This window comes from Notolepis coatsorum (assembly GCF_963971535.1).
Source record: "Notolepis coatsorum genome assembly, chromosome: 6".
Classification (NCBI taxonomy): Eukaryota; Metazoa; Chordata; class Actinopteri; order Aulopiformes; family Paralepididae; genus Notolepis; species Notolepis coatsorum.
In genome coordinates, this window is record NC_140170.1 from 89,329,191 (window position 1) to 89,340,360 (window position 11,170).

General features: G+C 45.7%; 1 protein-coding gene across 2 annotated transcripts in view; it reads left to right on the plus strand.

The window, feature by feature from the left end:
• Positions 1–10,084, plus strand: part of LOC311230997 (proto-oncogene tyrosine-protein kinase Src-like) — a 62,672-nt gene extending 52,588 nt beyond the window's left edge. For both annotated transcript variants that reach the window (XM_084317463.1, XM_084317464.1), the window contains 5 exons: positions 1,711–1,890; positions 3,629–3,705; positions 5,073–5,226; positions 6,335–6,466; positions 7,653–10,084. In XM_084317463.1, the coding sequence (XP_084173589.1) occupies positions 1,711–1,890; positions 3,629–3,705; positions 5,073–5,226; positions 6,335–6,466; positions 7,653–7,861 (752 nt within the window). In that variant the 3' untranslated portion in view covers positions 7,862–10,084. The remainder of the gene's footprint in view (positions 1–1,710; positions 1,891–3,628; positions 3,706–5,072; positions 5,227–6,334; positions 6,467–7,652) is intronic.
• Positions 10,085–11,170: the final 1,086 nt, after the last annotated feature.

An 11,170-nucleotide genomic window follows, 5' to 3' on the forward strand; every position in this document is an offset into this window, starting at 1 on the left:
ATATCTATTAACCATTGCTGCCTGGGCAGCGCAAACACTAATAAATACCGCGCTGGAATATGACTGCCTTTTCCCGTGTTGTTTGATTAATACCCAGGGATTAAAGTTCTCCTCAATTTTATTCCAAATCGCGATGGATCTCCCGTCAATTTTCTACCTGCTGCATATGATTTCTAGAGGCATACTACAATCTATTCTGATGTCAGTATTGGGTAGCAATGAATCTCACTGCATGTATGATGTAGCCTGCCTTTCAATACATGAACTTGAATTCCATCATGTTTGTGTGCGGGACTCACAAGGCTGTTGTCACAATGGGTGGTACCGGTACAGACAGTAATAATAACAGTCCACACAATATCACGATCCATGCCATAGCCTATGTTCTATTAGGACATGATCTGTGACGACAAATGTTCTGATATCATACTCTGACAGCATGCCTATGATCAACAAAAACGCGAACTTGAATCCCATCATATACATAGTCTGTCCACTATCTGGTGTCATTGCAATGCGTTTTCTATTCTTTCTTATACAGTAAAAAGGGGGAAGAACACTATATTCATATGACTTGTATTCTGCTTACAGCTTCGAAATTCCACTTGTTTCGTTTAACGTAAAGCCTTTTAAATATAATCAAAACGTTCCCGTGTTTCTGCGGTCTGCGCAAAATAATAACGAGTTGAGCTTTATGATTTATGATGAATTGAAAATGGGGGACCCTGATGTAAACAAGACGAAAGTTGGTCTGCATGCCCAATTAACAATTGTATGTACTGAGCTGTACTGTACTGTACCCATTCTGCAATCTGTTAATAAACTTTTCAATCAATCAATCAATCAAGCTATGCGGAGCGCAGTCAGTCAGTAGCCTACACCCCGTATATTCCGATAACGCTATATAAACCATGCTGCATTCATTCTGAGAGAAAGATCTATTATTCCAAATGCTATTTATAGGGTTTTGACCATAATTACACTACTGTTGCTATTTTACAATGAACTATAATGAACTACGGTTTGTACAGAACATGCCAGTGTTATTATGCACAGAAGCTCATTTCCTTGTTGTAATAATATATTCTACCACTGGGCGCCAGGTACGCCTGGTCTGACCTGTGCGTAGATGTAAGCACGGAGTCAAGTTCAAATCGAAATTGATGAATCCCACTCTTTGCTTAGAAATGATCGTACGCACAGGGTAAGCACAGATCTGTGCGTAGAACACGTTGATGAATGAGGGCCCTGGACTCCAGTAGTACACTGGATCCCACACACCGCGTCGTTATCTAGAGCGCCGCTTGTTCTTCCCGCAGGCACGCAGTGATGTACCTGAACGCGTTCAATGAACGATCTTTCATGAACTCGTTCATATTTTGGGCGAACGTGAACTGAACTGACGTACTGTATTTCTGCTAGATGCCCCTTCAAGGCAATGGTAGGGGAAACACTGATAAATAATCAGTGTTATGGAAATGCCAGTATTCTGATTGCTGTCTGTGGTTCTATATGGGTTGTGGCAATCATTTTGACAAATAATAGCTCGCAGCAACGTATTGAAAAAAGAACTATAAACTAGTTAATTTTTGAAACCATGAACTTTAGTTAAAAAAAATGTATTATGAACTGAACTAGTTCATTTTAAAATGTGTGAACTGTGAACTGAACTAGTTCATGTAGAACATGTGAACTTTCCCAACACTGCAGGCACGTGGAACGGCACGACGCGGGTGGCCATCAAGACCCTGAAACCCGGCACCATGTCCCCCGAAGCCTTCCTCCAGGAGGCCCAGGTCATGAAGAAGCTGAGACACGAGAAGCTGGTGCAACTCTATGCCGTGGTCTCGGAGGAGCCCATCTACATCGTCACAGAATACATGAGTCAAGGTACCCCTGGAGACAGCGGTCTGAGCAGCTGTTACCCCGCCATCTGTCACTCACAAATCCATTATTTATGTAGGGTGTTGTCCCGCGGTTGAAAGATATAGTGTGAGGGGGTAAAACGGGAGGGGCATTTGTTTGTATCACACATCGAATGGCTAGAATGGACCTTTTCTAACTTATTATTCAATTCAATTCAGTCCCGCAAGGGGCAATTTAAGGCATGAATACGGCAAACAGCTGCACTTATACACAACCAAGAACACAAAACAAGGGACAAGAGACATACATGACACTATTAAAGCACAAGAGACATGACACTGTTGGAACAGGATTCTTATATAGCTGATCTGTCAAGTCTTATAAATACATTCGGTCAGTACAAAAAAAGTGCACCTTGGTCAAAAAGGTTCAAATCAAGGGGTCAAAAGGTGCATATTATGGTAGTTTCCTTTTGGCTTCCATACAGGTTTGATTATGTTTAATGGGAAATGGAGCATTGTTTCATCTGCAGACCTAGAATGATGAGATCAGGACGATTCTGTGTCCGTCATGAGAACATTCGGAAATGTCTCTCTTTTTTATAACAAACTGTGCTGTCGGAACGAATAGCAATGTCTCCCTCTGCTGAGCGTCTTCTGCATCCCATCCTCACCATGTCATTCAAGGTGGATCACAATCGACTCCTTTTAGTACACCTAAGATGGCTCCTATAGAAGTCTGGTAATCTTGCAATAGAATTTAGACTCAGGAAGACGACTGTCACAGGAACCTTCCATTGATGCTTTGAGTCACATGCACCAAATCAATAATAATAATAATAATAATAATAGCTTTATTTGTATAGCACTTTTCATACCGGGGATTGCAGTTCAATGTGCTTTACACCAGTAAGAAATAAGACATAAAATCAGTGTAAAACAAGCAGCAAGAGCAAAACATAAAGTGGGATAAAATAATGCAGATGTATTAATCAAATCATATCAGAACCTCACGTTCCAATAGGATTCTTGAATTTCTGTAATCTGTTAACAAAACATGATAAAGGTCATAGTATGCACCCAGCGGATAGTGGGGCGTAGAAATAAAAGTAAAAATAAGTAAAATAATAGCAAGGGTAAAATGAGCAGACATATAAAATCAGTTTTTCACATTAGGATCTAACATCCCAACAGGCCACTTTGTGTATGGTTTGATTCAGTTTTAGTAAGGTAGAAAATACATGAATGATGAAATGAGCACATAAAGTGCAGAGTCATACTATAAAATATATAATGCTAGTGTCTAGATCCCATAGCCCTCAAGGACATTTCCATGGGAATTGTCCCTTTTTTAACCTATGTCTGCAAAGTCTATCATTATTTCATCATAATTCTCACTTAAAAAGTTGTCCCTTTTTTAACCTATGTCTGCAAAGTCTATCATTATTTCATCATAATTCTCACTTAAAAAGTTGTTTATAAACCTGTCTCTTATCCTAACCCTATAACCTTAACCACGCTCACCACCTAAACATTTTAAACAAAATGTGCGAGCGTCCTTCACGGCTATGAAATCCAGACATTACCCAAATCAACACTGACGTCCATGTCAACGTTTTCAAACATTCTATGACATTCATTTAAAGATGTGCAGTGTAGATCAGAATGGGGTCTGCTGTTCTATATGTGGTTTGTACATGTATTTCATAAGCTACATAATCTACAACTGCAGTTTTACTAAATCTTGGTTTCTAACCCTGCAGGTAGTTTACTGGACTTTCTTAAGGGAGATGCAGGGAAGATGCTCCGCCTACCTCAGCTAGTAGACATGGCGTCTCAGGTAAAAACATGGCGTCTCAGGTAAAAACATGGCATCTCAGGTAAAAACATGGCGTCTCAGGTAAAAACATGGCATCTCAGGTAAAAACATGGCATCTCAGGTAAAAACATGGCATCTCACGTAAAAACATGGCATCTCAGGTAAAAATATGGCATCTCACGTAAAAATATGGCAGGCTGGGGCGGTCGGATGGCGTAGCGGAGATTGCGCTCATCACCAATGCAAGAGGCTGCGGTCTCGACTCCCGGAGTCAGCATTGCCTGCGGCTTGGGCCGATTGTCATACTAACTCGTTTGGCTGAGTTAGCGGGGGGGAAGTCGAGGGTGGTAATCTGGCGTTGTGGACAGCGACGCCTACAGGTCAGGTCTGGGCGCCTGATCTCCCACGCGTTACGCTTCACCAATGAGAGTCCTCGCTGCCAGGTGAAAAATGTGTTTGAGGAAGCGTGTGGTAGACTTCAGGGTTCCCTTGTACCGACCAGTAGCAGGAACATGCGCACAACAACCAGGTAGGGGAGGGGGGAATTGGCATAACGACTAAATTGGGATGGGGAGAAAAATAGAAAATCAGACGGAGAAAAAGAGGATTATAAAAAATAATATGGCAGGCTTCCAGAAACCACACACTGTACCGTCTGTTGCCTAAACATGTTCACATCATCAGTCGTTTATCCGGCTCTCATTTCCCAGTGTCGTTATCTCCTTCACTGATCCTTTTTTTTTATCCACTTTTTCTCCCATTTTTCTATATTTTCTCCCATCCCAATTTCGTATCATCCAATTCAACCCTCCCCTGTCACGGACGCTGTTTCTTGCCTCCCACAAGCCGGCTGCAATGTGGACTAAGTCATACATAGCACAAGTCCCCTCCGGTACTTGAGGTAACAGCAGTCGCATCTTTTCACCTGCGCAGCTCAATCTCTCAGTGGCGAGGAGTAACGCGTGGGAGGCTCACGCTGCCCCCGACACTTCCTGATTCTACTGTGCAGGCGCACCAACCGACCTGTAGGAGTCGCTGTCCACAACGCCCGATCCCCACCCATCAGTTTCCCACCCCCTAATAAGGCCAATGTGTATTAATACGGATGACCAGCTAAACTGAAAGCAAATGTGGAGCGCTGGGCTCGAACTGACGAGCCCAGCGTCTCCAGCATTTTGTGGCGAGCGCCTTGCCCACTACGCCACGTAGCCGCCGCTCTCCTTCACTGATCCTTTTCATCTACATTAATCTCTCTCTCTCTCTGTTCCCCTGCTCTCCCTCCCTCTATCCCTCTCTTTCTTCATTAATTTACTCCCTACCTACCTCTCTCCACCCTTACACCCCTGCCCCCTCCCCGCCTACATCTCTTCTCCTCTCCCTCCCTGCAGATCGCGGCTGGCATGGCGTACGTGGAGCGGATGAACTATGTGCACAGAGACCTGCGGGCCGCCAACATCCTGGTCGGGGAGAACCTGGTGTGCAAGGTGGCCGACTTTGGCCTGGCCAGACTAATAGAGGACAACGAATACACTGCCAGGCAGGGTAAGACTCTGTCCCGCCCTCCTGTACTGAGTGCAGTCCCCTATTTTTAGACCTGAAGCACCCCATGGACCTGCAATGTCACTGTCAGTCATTTATTCACTCACGGTTAGCCACTCTGCCCCTAGTGGCGGCTTGCAGGTACTGGCACTTTGTGTGCTTTGCATCTGTGACGAGGCTTGCCCTTGTTATTGTGGTGATGCATAGGGGGGATTATGTAAGTATGTAAACAGAATGCTCATTGCGGTCGCGTAAAAGAGGAGGGTACATACCACTCGCTCTCATTGTAAACACGTTTTTTCTTTTTCATTGATCAAACAGCCATGGCAATTGCTAAATATAAGAAAATCCCCATTAATCCCCCTCCCACACACACCCCATGAGACGTTTTGTTTACATGGACATTGTGAAACTGGGAGGATGAGAAGGGATGACATCCTCCTTGTTAACACAAAATATGATATATACTCGCCAAGATAAATATAGAATATATTGAAAACACAGCCAAAACATCCACACCATCCACTTTATGGCTGAACTAATCAATAAATAAAGAATACAGTATCTGTCTAACCTTGATTCAAGTTTTATTTATTTACTTTTAATGTATTGTCATCCATGTAACGTTAGTACATGTTGGCTATTTTTCATTCCACTGTAAATTCTCTGCAGTACAGTGAACCACACCCTTCTTAAAGGAACACGGCAACATTTTGGGAAATTAGCTTATCGTCTTCTCCAGAGAGAGACAAGAAGATGGATACCAGTTTCCTCTCTGTGCGTTCAGTAGAAAGCTATCTGGCTGCACGTTAGCCTAGCTTAGCACAATGAATGGAAGCGGACAGTGACTGGTAGCCTAGGCATTGTCCAACTAACACCTCTCCCGAAGGCTAACCGGTCATGTCCGCTTCCATTCATTGTGCTAAGCTAGGCTAACATGCAGCCAGATAGCTTTCTACTGAACGCACAGAGAGGAAACTGGTATCTGTCTTCTTGTCTCTCTCTCTGGAGAAGATGGTAAGCTAATTTCCCCAAATGTTGCCGTGTTCCTTTAAACACAACTCACTGATAATAACTAACTGAACCTTTTCTATTTCCCATGATGCCATAGGAGCCAAGTTCCCGATCAAGTGGACGGCGCCTGAGGCGGCTCTGTACGGACGCTTCACCATCAAGTCGGACGTGTGGTCGTTCGGTGTGCTGTTGACAGAACTGGCGACTAAAGGCAGAGTCCCTTATCCAGGTACAGGCAGCACTAGCTGACACAGTATGGTGTTTCCACTGTGCCGGTGTCCATGTTCTTTCCGCTCTCGCATGCCCGTGGTTCAGTACGCAGCGGGGGTACACTAAAGGCACCCTGGCAAGGCACCCAGACACGTCTGTCAGCCCACTGGCCCACTTTCAAAACTGGCCGGCAGGGATGACGTCATACATTGGTGAGCTGCAGGCCGGTCAGAGTAGGCCACATGCGGTGTAACGGAAGTAGCCAAAATAGACACATTCTCTCACTACAATGAACATTTTAATAAATGTTTTCAATTCACATTTTAAAGTATTTCATGCGTAGAGATTCAAGCTATGTAGATGTTACTTTCTAACTAGCTAGTTGAGTAGTCGTTTTTGTTATATGTTTGGAGAAATATACATAAGTAGTCATGATGAGATTTCATATCAAATTATTTATCACAACAGAGTGAGGTGTAGCTAAATGATGCCATGGTTACTACGGACTTGTGGTGCACAGGAACCCATTTAGTTGTATTGCAATGGAAAACTGATGGGTGTTGTATTACATTTTATGGTATCAACATTTCTATTGTTGATACTGCACCGTACTGTGGCGACCCATTCCCCTGCCCTGCCTCCACACACTGTCCTCGGAGAAACAATGAGGGTCCCTGAAGCTAGAACACTACATGGAATGTTGTTTTACATGTCCAGGGCCTACAATTTTGTTCATATTGTATATTACAATATTCACTAATAAATATATTTTTTTGGTTTATGCTTGGTTCAAATTCGTTTTGATTTATAGCTTAACTTTGCTTTAACCTGACTTTTTGTGATTTTCTTTTCCTCTCCAAATTACTCAGTGCAGCTCTGACTATAGAGCATAATAGAGAATATAGATCTGAACATAGAGCAGTGTGAATTTGAGTCATCTACTCTCTCTCCCCTGGGCATTATGTCTTCCTCCCCTCTGTCATCTCTCATCCCTTCACTAACACTTGTCTCCATTATCTCCCTCTTCATCTGTATCCCTCCCTCTCTCTCCCTCCATCTCTCCCCCTCTCTCCCTCTCTCTCTCTCTCTCTCTCTCCTCTTCATCTGTATCCCTCCCTCTCTCTCCCTCCATCTCTCCCCCTCTCTCTCTCTCTCTCTCTCTCTCTCTCTCTCTCTCCACCCCCCCCCCCCCCCCCCCCCCCCAGGTATGGTGAACCGGGAGGTACTGGACCAGGTGGAGCGTGGTTACAGGATGCCCTGCCCGGCCGAGTGTCCCGGCTCCATGCACGAGCTGATGCTGTCCTGCTGGAGGAAGGAGCCCGAGGAGAGGCCCACCTTCGAGTACCTGCAGGGTTTCCTAGAAGACTACTTCACCTCCACAGAGCCCCAGTATCAGCCTGGAGAGAACTTATAATAGGGGGCTGATCCGCTGAACCCACGGAACATTTGCACTACCAACCTCAGAGAAGCACCTGTAGGGAGACCCCAGGATGGAAACTGTGAAATGAATCTGGGGCAATGTGTGAGTGTGTGTGAGTGCGTGTGTGTGTGTGTGTGAGCGGCGAGACGACAACCTGTAGGTTCTTCTGTAGACCTCATACAAGATCATAAACTACAGAGGTTCCTTCAGTATCATAAAGGAGCTTCCCTCAGTGCCATACATGAGGTACTATTGAAGAACCTAAGTGGAGCCTCCCCTCTGTTGAGAGCTGAACACAGTCCTCCGCAGTGCTCACCACAGCAGACCCGCTAAGACCTCCTAAGGAACTTAATACGAGGAGAACCCATAGATGAGCTCCTAATTTGGTCCTGACGGACAGGCTCTGGCGCTTGACAACATCCTGATTGAGGGACCTGCCCTTTTATTGGGGTTAAGGTCATAATGTTTTGAGGGTTGGAGACTGATTCAGGATCTGGGGAGGTAGGAGAAAAGGTTGAACCACCTAAGAAAAGGGGGGGCGGTGAGAAGATTTAAATTGGGACAGAGGTTGTTTGTTTAAACCCTCTGACCTTCCTTTTGACCGTCAGTAGTGACCTTTCATTTACGCTTGTCTTTGCTTCCCCCCTGTAAAAGAGCACTGCCACCATGGCACAGGTGCCAAAGGGATCTCTCTTTCTCTCTCTCTCCTCAGTCTATTTCTCTCTCCTCAGCCTCTCTCTCACTCTCACTCCAGTATTCTCAAGTGCTGCTTCCTTCAAGTGTCTCCAACAACTCTGGAACTCTTCCTATAAAATGTTTGGTTTTATCTTTATTTGGTTCAAAGTGTGTCCCGTGGGGGTTGAGGTAGAGAGACTTTATTTTGTTTTGTTCAATGACGGACAAGAAAGAAGAACTGCTGCTCAGTTTCTTTCTTCTTCTGTCGTCGCTAGTAGACATGGTACGGTAGTTAGAGCCCCTAGTGGCAGGAGGATAAACATCCCTGACAGGCAGTGGCAGACTCTCTTAACGCTGAAAACAAAAGTAGGCCTAATAGGCCATTGACCATAATTCACACGGCAGCCATTTTGCTCTCATGTCATGCTCAGGTTGGGAGGTGGGAACAGGGTGGAAATAAATTCCAACTTGAACATGACATAAGAGCAAAATGGCCGGCGTGTGAATATGGTAGAGTTGGTGGATTTGTTATTTTCAATTCCCAACTCCCCAGGCCTGTATATCAGCCTTCCTTCCCCTTTCTAACGACCTGCCTTGACGTACAACGCAGGCCTTTCTTGACACCTGAACCCAACCTCTTAAAGGATAATTATTCCGGTTATTTTAAACCCAGACCCAGATGATTTTTCCCGTCGTCTGGCATCATACCGATAGATTCCGACCAGAAACTCACCAATTGGACGTAAAGAAGAGCGAGTTGTGTTTTTCTTGGTGCAGGAAGTTTGGCTGCAACTCTTCCCCGGCTCGAATTCAATACAACAGGGGGACCCTTTTAGTAAAGAATGTTAGTAAAAACACAAACCATGTCCTTTCAGAGTAATTTCACAGTCGACAAAGACGTTCGCCTGCTTTTGAGGACTTTTTGTCTGTTCCTTTTTTTTTTTTTTTTTTTTAGCCGGTTGTCCCGTCGGAATGAATGGCGGCTGGGTTGAGCTGCAGCCAACTCTAGTGCCTGGAAACGCACAACTTGCTCACTTGTGGTCCAATTGATGACACTTTGGTTAGAATCAAGCGGGACGAAGACAGGCAAACAGGGCCTAGGTTGCAAGGATCCGGAACTATCATTAAAGTTATAGAGAAGTGATTTTGTGTCTTGAATGCTTCACACTTTCGATCAATCTTGATTTCAACTGGAATGTTTAGCTTTCATCCGAGATCATCAGCACTGTTCTGGTAGCAGAGGTCCAGTCGGGACATTTAACCCTTTCAGCTGTGACTGTTAGGGAATCCCCCCCCCCTTAAAATTAAACCTCTTTCAATTCGACCACTCCTGTTAGCCTTCGTGGACGTCGTCGTTAGAGTCAGACCGGTGTGATGGTGTTCCCTGAGAGGGCAGACCTCAGACCGGTGTGATGGTGTTCCCTGAGAAAGCAGACCTCAGACCGGTGTGATGGTGTTCCCTGAGAGGGCAGACCGCGGGACCGGTGTGATGGTGTTCCCTGAGAGGGCAGACCTCAGACCGGTGTGATGGTGTTCCCTGAGAGGGCAGACCTCAGACCGGTGTGATGGTGTTCCCTGAGAGGGCAGACCTCAGACCGGTGTGATGGTGTTCCCTGAGAGGGCAGACCTCAGACCGGTGTGATGGTGTTCCCTGAGAGGGCAGACCTCAGACCGGTGTGATGGTGTTCCCTGAGAGGGCAGACCTCAGACCGGTGTGATGGTGTTCCCTGAGAGGGCAGACCGCGGGACCGGTGTGATGGTGTTCCCTGAGAGGGCAGACCTCAGACCGGTGTGATGGTGTTCCCTGAGAGGGCAGACCTCAGATCGGTGTGATGGTGTTCCCTGAGAGGGCAGACCGCGGGACCGGTGTGATGGTGTTCCCTGAGAGGGCAGACCTCAGACCGGTGTGATGGTGTTCCCTGAGAGGGCAGACCTCAGACCGGTGTGATGGTGTTCCCTGAGAGGGCAGACCTCAGACCGGTGTGATGGTGTTCCCTGAGAGGGCAGACCTCAGACCGGTGTGATGGTGTTCCCTGAGAGGGCAGACCTCAGACCGGTGTGATGGTGTTCCCTGAGAGGGCAGACCTCAGACCGGTGTGATGGTGTTCCCTGAGAGGGCAGACCGCGGGACGTTGGCTCTCCAGTTTGAACGGCATAAGGAGTTAACACGACACCCTGTTAGGAGCCCCTCTAAAACGATACACAACTGAAATGGCTAGGTTGTTACTTTATTGTATCCAGCTCACTTCTCAAGACGGGGAAGTAGTGGGTGTGAAAGCCTACTGTATTATGTGCCAATGGAAGTCATCTTTCTTCACTCTGCTGTTCATGTATATAATGTTTTGTTCTGGGCTAATTCTCCGTCAACGGACAATAATTTACCTAGTAAACTGTACATTACACTTCAGTGTGACCCCCGCCCCGCCCCTTTTCAAACCCTGACAGTTAAGGAACCTGATAACAAGTCTGTCACTACAGAACGGACAGTTAGGAAATTGACAACAAATGCCCAGATACAATATGCAACCAGGCAGCCCCAATTAAAACTTTTATCAGGTACCTAATAATAACCCTAATAAAACTGTGTTGCAAGTTTTATGACTTCTAGGAGTTGATTCTAGAAACATT